This window comes from Littorina saxatilis, linkage group LG17 (assembly GCF_037325665.1).
Source record: "Littorina saxatilis isolate snail1 linkage group LG17, US_GU_Lsax_2.0, whole genome shotgun sequence".
Classification (NCBI taxonomy): domain Eukaryota; kingdom Metazoa; phylum Mollusca; class Gastropoda; order Littorinimorpha; family Littorinidae; genus Littorina; species Littorina saxatilis.
The window spans coordinates 40,181,500-40,203,408 of NC_090261.1; the positions used below are offsets into that span (position 1 = coordinate 40,181,500).

General features: G+C 43.8%; 1 protein-coding gene across 1 annotated transcript in view; it reads left to right on the forward strand.

Annotated features, from left to right (window-relative positions):
• The first annotated feature begins 653 nt into the window (after positions 1-653).
• Positions 654-21,909, forward strand: part of LOC138952722 (RNA-binding protein lark-like) — a 40,905-nt gene continuing 19,649 nt past the window's right edge. Inside the window, exons 1-3 of the mRNA XM_070324433.1 lie at positions 654-762; positions 10,138-10,266; positions 10,933-11,016. Of these exons, the coding sequence (XP_070180534.1) occupies positions 754-762; positions 10,138-10,266; positions 10,933-11,016 (222 nt within the window). The 5' untranslated portion in view covers positions 654-753. The remainder of the gene's footprint in view (positions 763-10,137; positions 10,267-10,932; positions 11,017-21,909) is intronic.

Genomic DNA, 21,909 nt, shown 5'->3' on the forward strand with positions numbered 1-21,909 from the left:
AGAAATGATAGTTATTGGAAAGTCTCATTTTTAACTAAAAGAAACATTCACAAGTACTTGACTTATTGGTTTTTATAGTGAACAGACATACACACAATATGTGACAAATAAATAATAGGTATTGAATTCGACCTCTGGAAGGTTCGACTCTGACCATCTTTACACCAAGAGTTGAATTCAATGCCTACTGAGCTTAGTTTATTTATTTGTCTCACAATTATTTGTATGTGTATGTTAGACCGGCGTACCTGCAATTGTTTTGTGTTTTGTTTCATCAAAGATGAAACATTCAAATAATTAACTTTTTATATTTTTTATATTTGTCTTATGACATCATGTACAGAAATGTGAGATTGTGGTAATGGTTTTTTTTTTTTTTAAAGCATCACACACACACACACACACACTCACACACGCACGCACGCACGCACGCACGCACTAATTTTGCCCATGAACGCATTCATGCATACACAAACACGCTTGTTGGGAACTCATACCAGCATATCATATACATGATGTTGGAACATCCATATGTGTACGTCGTCTTTTTCTTTTTAGTACTTTTCTGTCTTTTTGCTCTTACTTTTATGCTCTCTTTCTTTGTCAGCGTCTGTCTCTGGATTCCTGTGCAATTAATTTATTTTGGTATGACTGCCGTAAAAAGACAATGCAAATTTGCCCAGATCCTCAGCGTCGGCTGTTATCCACGAGAAGCGGTTGCGTCGTTTGCTGGTAGAACGCTAAAGCGTCGAAATGGCAAGCGTGAGTGTCACATCAGGACGTTGAAGAACTGTTTTTCAATTTATTACGCCAGTGGTCGCATACTATCCCATGATCGTGGCCGAATGAGTGTTTCCAACGTGTACGCGTCAGTCGTGTCCGAAGGAGTCACTCCTCTCGCAGATGACGGCAAACGGGCACGGACGGCGTTCATGGCGTTTTCTTTTTTCTTTGTTTCTCGCAAGAGAAAATTACAGCGAAGCTGTTGCATGTCATATCATTTTGGGGTTTATATGCCTACTATCAACACTGGGGTTTGGGGTTATATCATTTTCACTTACAGACGTTCTTTTCCATGTGAGTTTGAACTGAACATTGCCATTGTCATCTGCTCGATCAAGACAGGCCGGGGTATCCTGTGTTGCTGAACACAGTTGATGAGTAGATCTGAAAGTATTTGTTGTTAGATGATATGACTAGAACGGTAGAAGAGGTCTGCGTTTGAGAAAATTGATCCCTGAGGAATCCAGGCCCAGGGCCTCATTTTCAGCAATGAGATTTTGTTGCATTTTCAACAACAAAGGTTTAAAATAAGTAAATTCTAATCTATGCTGTGGAAGTTCAAAAATTGGTTATTGGTGGGTTATTTACTGACTCAAAATGAACATGCCCTCAGGTATAAAAACTACAAAGTAACAATCTGACCCCATTGAATTCCATTTCATGGTTAATTCAAATTCAATTACTGATTTCGCGAGGAATTGAGACAGAAAAACAATGTATGACTAAAGTTAATTAGTGGACATTGACCCTGGATAAAAACAAAGGTCACTTCCAAATTTAGAGCTCACAAAGGAAAACTTTTATAGAGCACTGTGATTGTGAAACTAACTAGTGAGAGAAAAAACCCACCAAAAACGTTTTATCAACAGAATTTGAGAAAGAAAAGCAAAGAGTGTGAGTCACAGCGATTCACTGATTGTGAGGAGGAGAAATGTCAGAACTAACAACCCAGATAATTCTCAGATTTGTGTCTGATTGCACAGTTTTTGGACATACATTTCAATTAAAAAAAAAAGTCCACTTCCAGACCATCTGGAATTTCACTTTTCTTCAGTGAAATACACTGAAAACCCTGATTCGTTGGAGGTTCTGATCAGGATCTTAAACACTCCTTCTCATGTTAGGCTCACCATCTCAGATCTGGCCAGTGTTTTAGTTTAACACAGAATAAGAACATCCTTCCATGTGGACAGAAACAAAAAATGAAGAGCCCAGATGCTCTCTGCAGAGTATTTTTAATGAAAATATTTTGTGAAAACCAAATGGCTTTTTATCAAATTAATTCAGGCCTAAAAAAAAAATAGGTGTGGTTACGGTAACCCGACCTACCCTATTTTTAGGGGCCGACCCTGTAATTTTTTATTACATTTGTCAAAAAAACGAGTGCAGAAAGCGCAATGAAAGCGAAAGCGCTCGAGTCGCACACTTATTTCCCTGTCAAGTAGGTTTAATTTGTACACATCAGAAAAAAAAGTGATTGCCTACCTTCCTACCCTATTTGTTTTGGCTATGTTACCTTAAAGGCATACGAACGCACTCCCGTGTTTACAAAGTGTAGTTTGCCCACAATCGATGTCAAACGCACCATAAGACCATATAATGACGATACGTCACCATGCGCGGACCATAATACATGCATTACAGCTTGTTCTAGCCTCTGAAAAAGTGAGGATGTCAACAAAGCCGCGGTGTTCTCTCCCTTGCATCAACGTTACATGTGTTGCCAAATCTATAAATAGGACGATCCAGATCAAAATGAAAATTCAAATATCTCAACATTTAAGGGGTCCTAGACCACAATATTTTGCAGGGAACTTAATTTAGTCTGTCTCCAGCTGTTGGTAAAGCAATTAGCGTGTATAGTCATCGAGTACATATGGCTTTAACCACACCTATTTATTTTTTTTTGTGTGGCCTCATCAAGAAATCCCACTTCCAACTCACCACAGCAGGCAGTCTGGGAGTTGATTTGTGGTTTGTGTCCAAGTTGAGGGATGGTCTTATCCCATGTGCAAGCCTGGTCTGAACTGAGATGGTGAGCTGAACTGTTTTCACGAGGAGTGTGCAGTTCTTGATAAATTTCCCAATTTTTAACCATGTGACTTAAAAAATAAGAGATTTAGCACATAAACAAAATTGTTAGAAACTTGGGGTTTCCTGATTTTTAACATGTTTAGCACCCATCCCCACCTCATTGAAAGAATGAAAATGGCAAACATAGAGAATACTACATGCCATGGCTTGCTGTGTCGTACCAGATTTACACGAGTTGTTTTTTAAAATATTGAACTGTGAGCAAAAGCGAGCTGTTCACTATTTGAAAAAGCAACGAGTGTAAATCTGGTACGATACAGCAAGCCATGTAGTATTCTGTTTATCCTACATACTGTACTTACGTTTATATTACTGAAAATGTCCTGCAGTCGAGGCAGCTAAATTGAAGATGCTTGTTTTGGAACCTCGATCTCTTCTAAAGCCTCGTGCAATCTATTACGTCAAAGCAAAGAAACATCACTCTGAAAGTGTGGCGTGACGTGTTAGTTCTAAAAATTCATCGAGGGTAATTAGCGAGCGCAATTTTTGTTTCTATATAATGACATTTGTCTCGGTGACTTTGGCATCATAAGCAGTGGAAAAACAGGTCCCTGCCAGACTTGCTTGACATGACCTCATTTACATGATATACACGCGTGTGATTTGAACGATTATTTCACGGGTGTCTCTCTCTAGTATGTAGGATAAATTAATTTATTTAATGTTTATGTGACAAAAGTAAATATTTGGTTCTAGAAAAAGTCTTGACAAAGCTTTTGAAAGAGAAGCCTTCATTTGAGTTGATGTGATACATACATGTATGTTCAGACAGGCGCAATGGCCTAGTGGCTAAGGGCAAGGCCTCCCATGCAGTGGGTTGAGTGTTTGAATCCTGGCTGCACCTCATGGGTTAAGGGTCCCCCAGGTTGACTTAGGCCTAAAAAAAAAAATAGGTGTGGTTACGGTAACCCGACCTACCCTATTTTTAGGGGCCGACCCTATAAATTTTTTTTACATTTGTAAAAAAAAAAAAAAAAAAAAAACAACCGAGTGCAAAAAACGCAATAAAAGCGAAAGCGCTCGAGTCGCACACTTATTTCCCTGTCAAGTAGGTTTAATTTGTACACATTAGAAAAAAAAGTAAAAAAAAAAAAAAGTGATTGCCTACTTTCCTACCCTATTTTTTTTGGCTATGTTACCGTAACCACACCTATTTTTTTTTTTTGGCCTTATGTGCAAACCTGCTAATGTGTTGTTAACCTCTTTGTGTGGACATTCAAGAACAAGTGTGCATGGAAAAGATCTTGTAATCCATGGCAATGTTCAGTGGACTGTAGAAATATAAAAATACCAAGCATGCATCCCCTAAAATCAGCGTATGGCTGCCTAAATGATGGGGTCAAAACGGTCCATACACATTTTTTTTTTAAACACAAGTGTACTATGGGATTTTCAACCTGTAAATGCAGATAAAGAAAAAAGATGTTCTGTGAATCTGAACACATAATAAAGTGAACCACTATTTTATATCCAAACTATATCAGCTTCTTGGGGTTCCCCTGTCGTGCAGTACACCTAGAAAGCTTTTTCATTTCTATGTCCCATCCCTGAACTTGACGAACCTACACATACTAGGCTGACTGGTTGGGAACAAAACTGTGTTCTCACAAAGAAACTTCTTTACTTTTTGTGTGATGTGATCTTGCATGCCAGATATTTAAACCTTGCAATAAGTTCACTGTGTTTAAAAAAAAAAAGGGGAGGGGGGGGGGGGGGGGGGCGTGATTAACAAACATAAATTAACAACAAAGATGCCTGCAATTGTTTTGCATGTAATTCAACCAGGGGGAGCCATCCATGCTTTTAGTGGTACATGAAGAAATAAAAGAATAGTTTGTTTGGTAGGACAACGAAATGTGAGTGCCTGGAATGGAAGATATCAAGATGGTCATAGCTGAGTAACAAAGATTGGTATTGCTATACAGTATTAGTGCTGTAAACTTGTGAGTTTCTAAGACTAGTAAGAGTGCCAAGAAATTCCCATGACATCATGTTTTTATTTCATGCATCTACAAGGCTTGCATTTTTGTGTGTGGCAGAGCTGTATTATAAGTTACTAGGTATTGTATATTTATCGATATTTCACATTGTTAAACTAAAGCTTCCTCTTACTAAAGACAAATTATATAAGTAATGAGATGTTACCATTGGGCATTTTAATTTTGACCAGCTAACAAAACCAATATTTACACGCAAACAAAACCTGTACCATCAAAAACAAAAACAACAAAATGACACACAAGTAAAGAGTTTTCCCTGTTAAATTTTAAAAAGCTACGAGTATATTTGATGTGACAGGAGGTGTGAAAAGTGCAAAATCCAGGATTCTTATGATAAGATGGTTATCCGTACACCTGCCATTTCAAATCACAGTCAGTTGTGTTTTAACTTTGAGAAAAATAGAAGAATATTTTACTACAGTGGTGCCTGCAATGAAAGAACACACTTCATATCTCAGTTTAGGTGAATAACAGTGGGGGCCTAAGACGTGGCATTTTGAGGATGAACTTTGGCTTTGAGGACGAACTGTGATAGGCTTTGCTGATTTTCTCTGCTTTATCAATGGATCACCTAGCACTGATCTAATAGACGAAGTCCAAAAATAATTCTTGTCGGGTTTGTATGGGTTGTGAAAGTGAATATCTTCGCTTTTGTTGAGACAAGCAATCCAAGGGCCAATCACTAGCGAGGAGTGTGTCTGAAACATGTGGACAAGGAACAGTTGTGGATTATTTGTCTCACTAAAACTAAAAGCAACAGTATTAATTCTTTCACAACCCATAAACACCGGACAGAGTTATTTCCGAATATTGGCTGTTGGCAAGATCTTGAAGAACAAACACAAACAAGTCGCGTAAGGCGAAAATACAACATTTAGTCAAGTAGCTGTCGAACTCACAGAATGAAACTGAACGCAATGCAACGCAGCAAGACCGTATACTCGTAGCATCGTCAGTCCACCGCTCATGGCAAAGGCAGTGAAATTGACAAGAAGAGCGGGGTAGTAGTTGCGCTGAGAAGGATAGCACGCTTTTCTGTACCTCTCTTCGTTTTAACTTTCTGAGCGTGTTTTCAATCCAAACATATCATATCTATATGTTTTTGGAATCAGGAACCGACAAGGAATAAGATGAAAGTGTTTTTAAATTGATTTCAAAAATTTAATTTTGATCATAATTTTTATATTTTTAATTTTCAGAGCTTGTTTTTAATCCAAATATAACATATTTATATGTTTTTGGAATCAGAAAATGATGGAAAATAAGATGAACGTAAATTTGGATCGTTTTATAAAAAAAAAATTTTTTCTACAATTTTCAGATTTTTAATGACCAAAGTCATTAATTAATTTTTAAGCCACCAAGCTGAAATGCAATACCGAAGTCTGGGCTTCGTCGGAGATTACTTGACCAAAATTTCAACCAATTTGGTTGAAAAATGAGAGCGTGACAGTGCCGCCTCAACTTTCACGAAAAGCCGGATATGACGTCATCAAAGACATTTATCAAAAAAATGAAAAAAACGTCTGAGGATATCATACCCAGGAACTCTCATGTCAAATTTCATAAAGATCGGTCCAGTAGTTTAGTCTGAATCGCTCTACACACACACACAGACAGACACACATACACCAGGACCCTCGTCTCGATTCCCCCCTCTATGTTAAAACATTTAGTCAAAACTTGACTAAATGTAAAAATAAGAAATGTATATTTATTTCGGGACACATTCATAAGTGTTTTACAAGGAGACAGAGAAAATAGACTCAAAAATTAAACATGTATACAACTCGCCTTCAGAACAAAGCTTTTCATTTCTGCCAGTGAGTTATTAGATATATACACGGGTTAATATTTGCCAGAATTGGCTTATTTTGGTGGTGATGAATATTGCGGAGCCCTCTGCATGAGCCTCGTGCATGCAATATTCTCTGTCAAAATAATGATGAAGAGTTCTGGGTAATTGTCTATACATAAGTAGTGGATCATACATCTTTGATGTGTCTTAAAAAGAAAAACCAATGAAGCCTGAATTTCTTTTGTTAGCTATTCTCAGCCTGAAGCATCCAAGGGAAACATTTTCTTTCAGGAATTCATTTTCCTGTGTATATCTTCTTTGTGTATGCATTTCTTTCAATAAATCAAATGTGCTTTTAGCTTCACTATTGCAATTGCAATAATCAGTTTTGTTAATTTCTGGTCTTAGTCTTCATGGAAAAAAGGTAGAGATCTCTTCCTTTTATCAGAAATATTGTCTATCTTTTAGTTTTAAAACAATGTGGATACGTTTATTCAGAAAAAGAGTCAAGAACAAAGTTAATTTGGCAGAAAGTACAAAGCAGTAAAGACATGCAAGGTACCGTGACAAGCCTGCACGATCACCTCCAAAAGTCCAAGCAAACGCACACACTGGCATGCTCTAACAAAATTGAAAAGTTATAAAGATTCTATGCCGAGGCACAAATTGGCTCACTTGAAATGAAACCTGAATGTTTCTGATTTAAACAAAATTGTGGGAGTTATTGAAAGATATTAGTTTATGAATTATGGTTGCACAAGACAATCTGGAAATGGTGGTGGGGGGAAGCAGGTCATGAGTTCGTGGTATGCATGGGCTTATCCGAAAGAGCTGAATGTTTTAGGTGCGAAACAATGTAGGAGTAATTAAAAGTTATTCAAATACGAATATGAGCATGACGAGTTAGGCATCTTTTGTGACACGCATGGGCTTCCTGAATGTTTCTGATGTGAAAAAATGCAGAAGATATTAAAATGTACCATGTAAGAATCTTGGTCACTATGGGGTGAGGGGTAAGAGCATCAGGTGGTGTGTCATCTGTAGCACATATGTAAGGCAAGCTGGATAGAATACTGACATATTTCAGGTAAAAAAAATGTATGAGTTATTAAAAATATGAATTGGAGACACTCAATAAGTTATCTGAAAAGGGGGTAAAACATGTCTCAACATCCCGTGATTTGTTATTTGTGGTCACATGGAATTACTTGACTGAGTAAAAACCTGAATGTTTTCCATGGTGATAGTTACTTGAAAAAAGAAAGAAAAGAAAACTTGTTCAGAGTTATTCAGAGATCAATACTCCAAGTACATGTAATAACATTTTACTGACATTGTTCCTCTGCCTGTAGTGTAACATTTTCCTGGAGTTATTCACATATGAATCATGGTCACACAAGAGTCAAAAAGAGGAGAAAAACATGAATATCAGGCAATGTGTCATTCGTGCAGACCTGGTAACCCATACGATTTCGCCGTATTTTGTACGCATGATTGTCTAGAATACGATCAGTACGGCAACTGGAAAAAAAATACGATGAGAAAAAATCCTCGACTACTTTTCTTCACAAGCGCAACCCAAAGCCGATCCAGTACTTTGACACATAATTACAGTTTTTGTCAGAAAACATTGAAAGAAGTATTTGTTTTAAATGTATTGGTAAACTTAATTAACTGTGCGACAGATGCGTGAGAAGCATATGTTTAAATCATGGATGTTCAAATGTAGTGTGGAGTATGCTAATTTTTCTAAAAATACACCTGTGTTTTTTTTAGAATACTCCAAGTGCAAAATGGGGCTTCCCAGGTCTGTTGGTGATACAAAAGGGCTACCAGACAAGAGAGTGTTTCTGATTTGAAAAAAATGGAGGAGTCAAATGGTGAAATATTAAAGTATGAATCATGGTCGCACAAGACGTACAATCTGAAAAGAAGAAAATGGATACCAATGTTGTTCTCAGGCCCATGTTTTTCGGTCAATAATGCATACTTTTGGACTCGCCTGAGTTATTGGTGAATCTTAGGATTCATGTGTCCATCCGTATGTCCGGCCGACCGCCCGGCCGTGGACAAAAAAAATTAAGTTTTTCAAGCTAGACCTCTGAAACTTTGCACACTTTTAGGGTTTCATGATCTCACAAAGTGACCCCAGTTTGGTTGTGCAAGCATTTGCTTTTCTTGTTTTTATCTGAGGCATTGTTCTGACCCCTGGCTGATGGACTGTCCCATAGTTTTGACATATGTAAGACCAGTCATCTGATAGAACACTGTTTTTTGTAGCCAGGACATAAAGACCCATACATATTTTTAATCTAGGTGCAACAGTGAACTGACCTATTGTCCTCTGCGTCTGATAACAATGGGATATGTGGATTTAAATCTCACGTGTACTCCAGCATTCACATTCACAGAGAAGGTGTGCGGAAAAATGCTTAAAACTGAGCTAAAAGTTAAAGGTTCCTATGATCAGTTCCAAATAAACAAAACGTCATATGAGTCGGCCTTAATTACCCACCCTGCCTCACCTCACACACACACGCACTAAAGTAAGCCCAGATGCAAGCAAACACACACAAATAGGAGAAAGATGGAGAAACAACAAAATGGCATTCATTGATCTTGCTGAATCTATGATGTCAGATCAGGACACCATTGCAGTTACAACAAGAAAGGCTGCCTCCAATGATGGAGAATCTATTTTTCTGAGAGACATCCGCAAGGGGCTGAACAAATAAGTTGAGTAAATAAAAAAAGAGATACAAATACTCCCTGATGACTGATTATTTTTCCTACAGTTTCAAAATATGATTGAAGTTAAAACTTAGTAAAAAAAAAAGCATTAGACTAATGTGTTACAAGCACATGATTGACTCATTTAAGTACACAGAACATCGGTTTGAGAGTGGTACAGATTCTCATAACACGGGCACTTACTTACTGCCCGTTTTTTTCGGGTTGGCATGTAGGTCAGCAACGAAGGACCCCCACTACTGTCTGTTCTGGGCCAATCTCTGGATGGTACCCCACGTATGGTTCAGGGTCTTCAGTTCTTCTTCCACTGTTTGTCGGCGGATGTTCTCATCTAAACAATCTGAACAAAATCTAGGCTACCTGAATAAAAGATATTCAGCTCACTCGTTTGGCTTGATACCTGTTTAGCTATCATTTAGCCTTTAGATGGAATGTGAAGATGCTTTATTCACATCAAATGCACATGCACACGTCACATACTCGGACACACACACATCTCTGCACACATTTATCCAAATGCATTCAATGTTTTCTCTCTCTCTCTCTCTCTCTCTCTCTCTCTCTCTCTCTCTCTCTCTCTCTCTCTCTCTCTCTCTCTTTTTTTCTCTCTCTTTTTTTTCTCTCTCTCTCTCTGTCTGTGAGTCTTTGTGTATGTGATTTGTTAATGATTTATCAGATTATTTCTTAACCTGTAAAAATTTTCTGTTGCAGAAATCAGTGTCCACAAAGATATATATCGGAAACCTTCCTGACCTATGTCGAAAGGAGGAACTTCAAAAAAAGTTCGAAAAGTATGGCAACATCGTTGAGTTTGATATTGTCAGCAACTTTGGTTTTGCGGTAAGTAATACAGGTATGTGTAAAGGTGCTTATGCCTTAACATATATATCTGAACATGTGCTTCTTGTTATCTATATATCTATATACGGCTTGTGTGTGTCTGTCTGTCTGTGTGTTCACGATTCACGGCCAAAGTTCTCGATGGATCTGCTTAAAATTTCGTGGGCATATTCAGGTAGACCCTGGACACAATCGTTGAAAATTTTGAACACGTGCGTGCTCTCAGCGCGCAGCGCTGAACCGATTTTGGTTTTTCTGTACATCCATTCCCAGTAACTCTTCCTTATCTTCTCCAGTGTTTTGCGCGTTTATCTTCCTTCCATCGTACGGTGTGCCGGCGGGTATTCGGCTTTACTTCCCGGCGAAGCCGTACCCGGCGAAGCGGGTATTCATCTAGTGTTACATATTAGCGCTAAAGGATTTGTCGTACACTTGAGTTTTCATAGACACTAGTGTGGATTAATGCATTTGTAAAAGTTGTATGCATACATTTGCACAAACGGTTGGGCAGTGGGGGTAATTTTGGAGGGAAGAAATTTGGCATTGAATACATCCAGCCATATCATTCTAGTTACCTTCTTCTGTTCACAAACCAGGACTGCAATTTCTGAACCAGGTTTAGTTTGACATGAGAGATGGCAACTTGACACAATTTATTTTTTCCAGCATTACGCAGATGCGGATGAGGCCAGAGCAGCTGCTGATGCCCTGAATGGGACCGATTACAATGGATCTCCCTTGAAAGTGGAGGTTTGTGTGATACTGATATACTGTTGTCAATGTTGTTTGTCATACAGACTAGCAGACACTGAATCAAAACTGGACTTTTCGTGTTGATTGCAGGGATGGGATTCAATCACATATTCTTACCTCAACTCACATAAATGGCATTAACTTCAGTTCATTGCTAAGATATTGAAGTAGTACTCGACCCTGGTAAGGGGGGAAGTAACTCCCAAAGAAAACAAAGTCCGTAGTCAAGGACGGGAGTCACCTCCCCTACCGGTAACCCGCGCATGCGCGGTCCTACTACCGGCCGTCATTCCACCCACTTCAACACTCGAGCACAGACGTGTTGTGGTACTCCGGCATCTTTTTTGCCTTGGCCTTTTGTGGAAGGCCATTTGACCCTGGTATTTGCGTTGCTATCTTTAGGTAAGATCGTTTCACTTCTCTTCACTGCGCGTTGCGTTTGTTTGAGTATTTCGCTGTTGTAATTCGTCTCCACGTGCGCGTGTTCGAAATTGCAAATGGCGGACAAAAGCTCTAAAAGCAAGGGCAATCTTGTTTCTCTGCTCTCTTCACCGGGGAAAGAGAAAGATAAGGACAAGTCTAAGTCTAAATCAAAGACGCGTGCCTCTGTAACTTCGTCACAGGCTACGTCTTTAGTTCTGGTTACTGACCCGGTGACTAAGAAGGCAGAACGGGTTTCGATTGACTCCACGTCACCGTCACCGGTTTTTCTTACGCAGGAACGCGCTACTTCTCCTCTCTCGCGCTCGCAGGCGCCTCGGCCTAGCGAGTCCGTGTCTCGGGAAGAAATCTTGGCAATGTTTGCTACTTTGAAGCATGATTTGGTTGCCTTGCATTCTGCGGAAAGGCCTGTCGCTCCCCTCCCGCCTGGCGTGGGGGGGGGGTGGCTTCACTTTCTAGGCTGCGGCCTTCAGCGACGATCACTTCGGCTGATCTCGGACCGGATTTTTCCGCTTCGGTAGCGGATCCCCCTGCCTTTTCAGGGGGGTTCGCGTCCATAGCGCCGCCCGGTTCTAGCGCTTCGGCGTTGGGCGGCGTTTGTGGGAGTCCCCATCTTTTTGGGGGCTCACACTTGCCTGCGTTCCCTGGTTACGCTCTTGCGTCTCCTTCGGGTTCACAGACGGCTCCTCCCCGGCAGTACACCGTCCATCACGTGGCGGGTGCGCTAGGGAGCGGCGAAGCGCGCCAGCTTGCCCCCCTGGGATCAGTTTCGGCTGTCCCGGCCTCTGGGGGACAGGCAGCAGCGTCTTGCTTGTCCAGCTCTGGCCTGCAAGATTCTGTCGGCGGTCATCGTCCTGTAGCTCTTGGTTCGGCTGCCGCCGTTCCTGTTTCGAGCTCGCAGGGGGTAGGCTCCTCTGGTTTCCCCTCGGGGCTTCCGGTCGGGCCTACCCGCGGGTTGTCGTCCTCGACTTCCGGTTGTGCTGTGGCAGGCACTTCCGGTGGAGGACAGCGGGCTAGCGGTTCCGGTGGCAGTGTCCCTGCTATCCCGTCCCTGGTCACGCATCGACATCCGGCCCTGACTTCCGGTTCCGCCGCGGCGGTTCCGGTTGTCGGCGGTGCTGTTGGTGGACAGTTTGCGGCGCTTCCGTCTACTGTTCAACCGACGTTAGCCACTTCCTCTTCCGTGGATGGGTGGGTTTCCGGTTTGCCGGACCCTCCTTTCGATGGGGATCAGGAAGGTTTTGCAGAGGAACAGGAAGGGGATGAGGATCGTTCCGAATCCGTTACCCCCTTACGGATTCCCAATAAGCTGGGCCCTACTCTGGAGTTGGCTGCGGAGATAACCTCACGGTACTTCCCTGAGGGTGTCTCCGCCGACTCTACTGTTGTCGCACCCCCTCCTTCTGCTTTAGCAGACTTTGCGGGCGCGGGGGACACGAGGGCGAAGTTCCGTTTCATGGAATCTCCTTCCGTCCCGTTTGTGATGGCTCAGGTGTTGGCGGATGCTAACACACCCTACCCTCTTTTGGCTGCTCATGGGGAAGCCCCCCCTTCTGCCCAGCCTTGGTTAACCTCGGCTCAGGCAGGCGGCGGCCTCCCAGCCAACTCAAGAAGATCGCGGCTGCCTAGCAGGCCACATTCTCTTCTCTCCTCTTTTTCGCTGCCCACAGCTCCACTTCCGGTGACTCCGGAACTGGCTCGCTTGCGGCAGGATGGTTATAGCCGAGATAGGACTTCCGTTTGTACGGAACAGAGTCTACTCGGGCTGGAGGAAAGCGGGCGTTCTTCCCTTGAACTGACCTCTTTAGCGGAAACGCTCATCCGGTCTCTCACGAGAGCCATCGCTTCGTCCATCGAGCCTTTTAGGTTTCGTGACGATGCTAATGAGGCTGATGCTGCCATGCTCCTGGCGGCGCTTGCGAAGGTCACTGACAGTCAGATGACGCTTGCTGCTCGGCTCTACTCTCAGGTGGTGTTCTGGAGGCGCGAGGCTTTTCTTAACGGCTCTCGCCTGACGGATAAGGCCACCATAGACTCTTTGAGAGTCTCTCCCTTTTCAGAGGGTGCGTTGCTGGGGTCACGCTCTTTGGATGCCCTTCGGCAGCAAACTGAGGAAACTCGTGACCAACATGTGGTGCAACTGACGGAACTCGCTCTTAAGCAGCACAGCAACAAACCACGGAGTTCTGCGTCAGCGCCAGACAGCTCTTCTGGGCAGCAGTCGTCTCGCGCAGGTAGGGGTGGGTCACGGTCCCGTCCTTACCAGCGTAAACCTTCCTTTGGGAAGCGGGGGTCTGGGCGCAAGCCCAACCCCCAATGAGCCGCCCCCGATCCAGTCACCCCCCCCCAGCCTCTGCCCTTTTGGTAGCAGGCGGCCTCTTCCGGGTTCTTCCAGCTTGGCTGTCTCGGACAAGCAGCCTATGAAGCATGGGGGTGATTCGATCGGGGTTCCGCCTTCCTTGGCAGGAAGGCAAAGCCCCTTCGTCCAGGGCGCCGGCCAACTTCCGGTTTCCGGTCAGCCCAGACGCTCAGGAGCTTTACAGGCGGAAATCCTTCTCTTTCTGCGGAAGCAGGCTATAGAGGAGTTTCTCGGCCACCCCTTCTTGGGACTTTACGGCAGAATTTTGGTCGTCCCCGGGGTGTTGCACCAAGGCATGGTGTTCGATTCACGGGAGTGGGCAGTCCGTCCCACTCAACGTCGTTTATTCAAACTGCAGGCGCGCCCTTCTCAGGCGGCGCTCAGTTCAGTCTGGAATCCGACGTCACACGGCTGGGACGTCTCAGTTCCGTTTCGGGGTCTGGTTGCAGCAGACCACGCCTCAGTGGGTGAACACTCCTTGGCTTCTGCAGGGAGTGCCCATAGCGCTTCCTCCTCCTTACACGCATCTCTTTGCGGGCGCAGCACAGAAGGGCTGCGGGGCTCACTTGGACACGCACACGACTTCCGGTCGGTGGTCACAAGAGCAGCGGTCTATGGCGCAACATTCGCCTCGAGCTCGAGGCGGTCTTTCTGGGTTTTCATCACTTTCTCTCCGCTTTCCAGGGCACCCATGTGTTGTTTCTTTACGACAACACGGCGGTCTCTGCTTATTCCAACAAACAGGGCGGGTCCCGATCTCGGCTGTGGTCCAGCCGAGCATGCGAGACTCTTTCTTAGATCCTGATCTCGGCTCGCTTTCTGCCCGGCTGCCTGAACGTCCTTGCCGACGTCATCAGCCGTTCCTTCCAGATCCTCCACACGGTGTGGACCATCACCCATCAGGCGCTCCTCCTTCTTTGGGCGCAGGTAGAGCGTCCGATGGTCGTCCTTTTCGCCACGAGATTTTCACGTCGCCTCCCGATCGTTGTGTCTGTTTCCGGGCCCGGAAGCTTGGCAGATCGACGCGATGACGATCAGCTGGACAGGGCTAGAGGCTTACGCCTTCCCTCCCACTCCACTCATCGGAAGGGTTCAGCCTAAAGCCGACTTAGAGCGGCTTCATCTCCTTCTCGTGGCACCGCGCTGGCCCAGTCAGCATTAGTTCCCGGACCCCATGCGGCTCGCCAGCGGCCCGCCAATCCCGCTCGGCCGCCGGCGAGGGGAGCTTTTCCAGCCCAGAACGGGGACTCTGCACAATCGCCCCGAGGGCCTGGATCCTCACGCCTGGAGAGGGTTCGGAGATCACTGGGGTGCTCAGGCGCCTCCGTTTTCGCTTTTGGACTTAGGCCAGAAGGCTCACAGGCCACCTCCTCTGTCTACTAGTCACACTGGCTGGCTTGAACTCGATGGTTTGCGGCTAACAATGTTGTCCCGGTCGCCCTGCGATCAATGCAGGTCGCAAACCATCTGGCATGGCTCTCCGCTCGGGGACGCGCCGCGTCCGCTTTGCGCGCTCGCCGCTCAGCCATCTCTGTTACTTTTAAGCAACTTGGACGCTCCATCTCCCTCGGGGGAGTTATCGCGAGTGTGCTAAAGGGCGCGGCCCTCAGTTCTGCAACGGAGAGAACTTCTGTCCCGGCTTGGGACGTTCTTCTAGTACTCGAATTTCTCCGTTCTAGTGCTTTTGAACCTTTACAAGACGCTAGTCTCTCTGACCTTACGCGCAAAACTCTCATGCTCATACTGCTCGCTTCCGCGCGGAGGGGCAGTGAGATCCACGGCCTCTCAGGCCTAGACCGGGATATCACTTTCGAAAGAGATGGCTCGGTTTCACTGCGTGTCCGTCCCGATTTTCTCGCCAAGAATCAAAAACCTGGTCAACTTTCACCGATCATTTCCATTCGGCCTCTCCGGGACATTTTTTAGCCCCCGGCGATCCGGATCTTTCTAACTGTCCGGTACGCGCGCTTAAGGCTTACTTGTCGCGCACCGCTCCGTTTCGAGCATCAGCTCCGAAGTTGTTGTTTATTTCGATCTTTTCAGCCCGAAATAAAGACTTTGCAAAAACCACGCTTTCCAGATGGTCTTCCACACTTATAAGGCATGCTTATCAGTGGTGGCAGACACAAAAGGAGGGGGGGGGCAGTCAGTCCTTCCTCCTCGATCACCTCGTACGCACGAGGCTTGAGCGTGGGCAACTTCCTTAGCTGTCCTCAAGTCTGGAAGGATGTCAGACGTCCTCAAAGCTGCATACTGGACGACTCATGATGTCTTCCTCAGCTACTACCTCCGGGGCATTGCCAGCACTCATCCGGACGGTACCAACTGCCTCCCAGCTATGGTTGCCGCAGGCCAGATACTTCCAAGAGATTAATGTGAGTATCCCACCGCCTTTATGTGCAATCTGCCATTTATGTGAGTTGAGGTAAGAATATGTGATTGAATCGAAAATTTCAAAACTAAATTTTCATTTAATTAATATACTTACTCAACTCACATCGTTTATACCCTCCCATCCATCCCCGCTAACATTATATGTGTTACAGGTGTGTGTTTCCGTGGGGGAATGACGGCCGGTGTAAGAGATTTGAAATAAAGAAGATCCGTATTTATCCTTATTAATCTCCTTCCAGATTCTTTATATGTGCACACACACACACACAGTCAATCATCTGACTCCCGCTCAGAAGTTTAGGAAAGCAGAGAGAAGATTAGAAGAATTTGTAGTCTTTCACCAACTCATTCTTTCCAAACAATAGCCAATGGTTTAATTAGAACATACAAATTGGTTTGTTTCTGACATAGCAAATATCAACTCATTCCTCAAATTCTCAAATACTTCCTTGCTTACAATAATCAATTCATGACCTTTTGAAGCTCATTCATTCATTGTCAACGTCATAACATATTTACAAGGATAAGAAAGCAAATAAACAAAACATAACTTTTACGTTATGTAGAGGTGACGATGTAGCTAGCCTTCAACCTTACGGCCTCCATCGCACCCTCGCCACTCTGGCACCACCCCGCACAAGTCAGACTGGGGCGGCCTGTTACAAAATATAACACCCTACTGTAACAACTAACAATATTCAAAAAACACACCAACCGAGCACAAGAAAAGTATACGATTCCGAAATTATTCAAGTACACAAGTCATGTCCGCGCATACAAAAGAAATGTTCAAGTTCACACAAAACTAGCAAAGTACCTCATCTTCCAATATGGCGGCACCCATACAAAAGTCCAAGTCATCCCGGCAATGTTTCCCAGTTCCAAGGTTGACATCAAAAGCAAGAGCAGGTTTTCTCATCCGAGAGCCCAGGTCGAATGACTTTCAATTGTCAGGCAGTTTACAATCACAACTCACAAAATCAGGCGGTTGCGATTATAACGCGAACAACTCGCACAGTTGTAAATTCACGTGCTGCGAACCCAGTTTGACCGTCCGTAGCTAACCATGGAATTTTACTGAACTGTTAAAAGTTTCCACTCTCAAAGTTAAACCACTCCTGACAACCTCTTTGTATTACAAAAAGCACTAGTTATATCCCTTCAACTATAAACACCATAACCGCGATTCATTACATCACCCCTTTCCCCGATTAAAAAAAAATGTGAACCCAAAATGAACATTTTTTTTCTTTCAAAAACTGTACAAGTATAAGTATTCCAGTAACAAGAAAAAATTTTTTAAAAACATATAAAAAAAAATACATAGATTAATAAATAATCAAAGCATAAGGAAAACATTTATTAAATACTCTGTCCGTTCCCAAAGAGTGCAATCAGTTTACAACCAAAAGACAGTGCCATCCACCAAAAAAATGACGAAAGCCACGAAGCTGTCCTTAAACATGAGCAACAATGGCAAGCATAATAAACCACACTTACGCCGCCGTGTAGATAATCACCCACTGTGTTAATCCACAACAGTTATACTCATGGACATTCAGCAATTTTCGCCTATTACTGAATGCAATATTAACATTGACGTTCTCGGTACCAAAGATCGCCAACAAAGTTTGAGTAGCCCCCGCTAAACTCAATACAGTAAACCTCGATTACAACACAAAATGGTACTAGCATCAAAAATATCCAAATAAATTTTTCCCGCCAGATTAAAAAAAAAATAATCACAATGTGAAAAAAAAAAACAAGAACAAAATTAAATTAGTTCTTAACACATACACAGCATATCAACACTCACAGCACAAAAAGTATTGTCCTTGTTAATTGCAGAAAGTCTTTTCACTGTTCTTTCAACCATCATGTTCCATTCACTTCGTCAAGCGTGACAACACATCAGCCTCAAAATTCCTGACTCCAGGAATTGGCACTACTGTGAATGAATACTCTTGGAGAGACAGAGCCCATCGCAACAGTCGGCCGTTGGCAGTTTTGGACTGTCGTAAGTACGTCAACGGTCTGTGATCAGTCTCAACAAAGAAATGTGAGCCAAACAAGTAGCGATGGAATTTGTCAACTGCCCACACCAACGCTAGGCACTCTCTCTCCACAGTAGAGTATCTGGTTTCTCTTTCCAGCAGTTTTCTGCTGGCATACAGAACTGGATGAAGGACGTCGTCATCATCAGGCTGCATCAGGGCTGCTCCAATCCCCGTGGAGGATGCATCCGACCGCACTGTGAACGGCCTGGAAAAGTCTGGCAATCTCACCAGTGGTTCAGACGACAAAATTTCTTTGACCCTGTCAAAAGCCATCTGACACTCTTTTGACCAACGAACTTTGTTTGGTTGGTTCTTCTTTGTGAGTTCTACCAGGGGGGACACAATAGACGCGAAGCTTGGAACATAGCGCCTATAGAAACTGATGAGCCCTACCAATGACCGAACTTGTTTCTTTGTGGTTGGGACAGAGACATTCAAGATTTTGGACACTTTGGAGGGAACTGGACGCATGCTACCCTCCCCAACTATGTGACCCAAAAACTCAATAGAGTCAAACCCTGCCTCTACTTTCGACGGTCTCACAGTCAACCCATGTTTTCCCAGTTCTGTCAACAGTCCGTCAAGTGCCTCTAGATGCTCACACCAGTCTTCTGTGGCTACAAGTACGTCATCAAAGAAATGAACAGATTTGAACCTATCCAGATCCAACATCTTCATCATCCTCGCGAAAGTACTTGGTGCTGTACTCATTCCGAACGGCATCTTCTTGAACTGATATAGACCTTGAGGGGTACGAAAAGCCGTTTTTGCTCGATCCGACTCTGCCATCGGAATTTGCCAATAGCCCTTAGCCAGATCAATCTTCGTGAAATGCTGCCTGCCCTGCAATGAAGCAAACAGAACTTCCGGATCCGGTATTGGCTCAGCGTCAAACTCCGTAATCTTATTGAGGTGTCTGAAATCGATGCAAAAACGAGTACTTCCGTCCTTCTTCTTGACTAGAACAATAGGAGACGAGAACGGAGAAATAGACGGCTCTATTACGTCTAGATCTAACATCTTCTTCACTTCTTCTTCAACCACTTTCTGAGACTCAAATGGTAACGGATACTGTTTCACATTGACCACAGTACCTTCAGGAATCCTCACCATATGCTGCACTAGGTCACAAGTACCAGGCAAATCCGTCATTTTGTCCTGATGCTTCTGAAACACCGCCTGCACTTTTTGTTTTGCCTGCATAGACAAGTCAGGACTATAGACCACATCATCTACATTCTCAGTCTGAACTGTAGGAACTGACTGTAGTTTGACTTTCTGAATGTCTACCTCCTCTACTGCACTGGACCCACTGATCACTCCCAATGTGGCAACAACTGGGTTCTGACCATCAAACGACACCACACAACCAGACGACTCTTCCGATTTTCCTTGGCCAACTTTCTCGAACAGGTCATGCAACGTTTTGTCATCCATTTGCATTTTGGACAGTTTCTCAGCATTGATATCCAGTTGGGGAACTTTAGCGGTCAACAGCGGTCTAAAAGGACGTTCTTCTCTAGCTTTTTGACCTCTTGTCTGGACTGCGCTAGTAACCTCGACACATCCAAATGTACATCCCTGTATTCTACCCAAAATGACGTCACATACTGGATTGTCGATCACACATGCCTCAACACTTCCAGAAAAGTATGGTGTATCCAGACTCACAATCGCAATGGGTAACCGAACTAAATCCCCACTGAACTGTCTACACACCTGTACCTTCCCAGTAAACTGATCATCTCTCACTAGGGACTTCCTGACCCCAACCGTGGAACACCCACTATCCAACATGACCGTGACCTCACTACCATTTAAGGTACCTTCACATGTCTGAATAGACTCGGGAAGTTCATCACTACCTGAAAATCCTACTGACGCCACAGACTGCTCGTCTTCACTACAGCTGGACTCTTCAACAGTGACAACGGATACTGAAGCAGTATGCATTTTTTTGGGACAATCTGCCAACTTGTGCGAAGTATCTTGACACCACCAACACTTCCTCTGATAGTTCTGACCACCTCTACCTCTACCAGCTTGACTAGCACCTCTGCCACCCTTATTATCAGGAGAGCTTTGTTCTGTCGGTGGGTTTGTGTCAGCCTGACTATTCTTCTTAGAAAACCTGTGACCACCTCGACCACCTGAATGACCTCCTCTCCCACTTGGAAGACCGACATTAGCCAACAGAGGATCACTAGAACCTTTTGCTGCTAGGTTTTGACTAGGATGTGCTTCCCTGTATCTTTCAGCTGCGTCTATCATGGTTTGAGCGGTAGTATGCTTGTCTTCTTTCAGAAAAGTAACCAGAGACGACGCACAACTAGACAGAATCTGCTCTCTGAGCACCAAGTCACAGAGCAAAGCGAAATCTGTGCCAACTCCAGCCATATCTGTCCATCTAGTAAAAAATCTTCTCATGCGGGAGAAAAAGACATGCATGGTTTCACCAGATTCAGGTTTGCATGAGCGAAACTGCGTTCTGAAACCTTCTTCAGTACATTTGAATCTCTTCAACAAATGCGCTGACAGTTTGGCATAGTCATTAGTATCTTCTACTGGTAACTCTTGAAAATAATTCAGAGCACGACCTCTGAGTAGAGTAGGCAAAATCAAAGCCTTCTCATCATTTGACCACTTCAAGCTAGCTGCGTGCTTATCGAAGCGATACAGATAACTCTCAATGTCATCTGATTTATCATCAAAATAGGGAATCTTGGGACGATTGGCCAATTTATTCTTGCTTGCTTTTTCAACCAACTCGTCTGCTCGCAACTTTGCCTCCCTGTTCGCCTTTTCTTCTTCAATATCGAGACGACGATTTTCAATCTTAGCTTGTTCAGCTAACTCTCTCTCTTTAATCTCACGTGCAGCAGCGAGTTCTTTTTCTTGACGACTATTTTCAATCTTAGCTTGTTCAGCTAACTCTCTCTCTTTAAGCTCACGTGCAGCAGCGAGTTCTTTTTCTTGAAGAGCAATATCATTTTCTCTTTTCAACAAAGCTTCTCTTCTTGCTGCTCTTTCCTCACGCAAACTATCTTCCACATACTTGTTCAGTGATGCACCATCCTTTCCTAAGGCTTCACCCTCCACCTTAAACTGCGCTACCAAAGCTTGAACCTCTTCTTGAGATGCCATCGTGAACAAACCGCTATCACTTAAGCAAACTATGACTATCCACTACATAGAATGCTAGAGGGCAACACCAAGACTTAGCTTTGACTAACGTGAACACAATAGTCCACTAAACTTTAGAATTTACCTGACTTCCTCAAGTACAGTACTAAAGCGACACAGTCTAGGAAACCGATCAGCTGAACTACAAGGGGAAATAATCAATACATTTTAAACTAGGCTCCGCTCAAAAACTTGGCCTAGAAACTAGACATACTCCCATTCCCATACACTTATGAATCAAGGCATTGCTGACCCACAATTATTTACAAACGGTGTACACGTAAAAGGGAAAAATGATGTGTCATGTATTATTCACTTGTAGGTAAAACTAACCTACAGGGCGCTTCATGTAAAGTAGGGGGAAAAAAGAACCTACTCACAAGCAAGAACCAACACTCAGAGAGACAAATTATTCTCAAAAATATATAGAATGTTAACTTGAGTGTCAGATAAGCA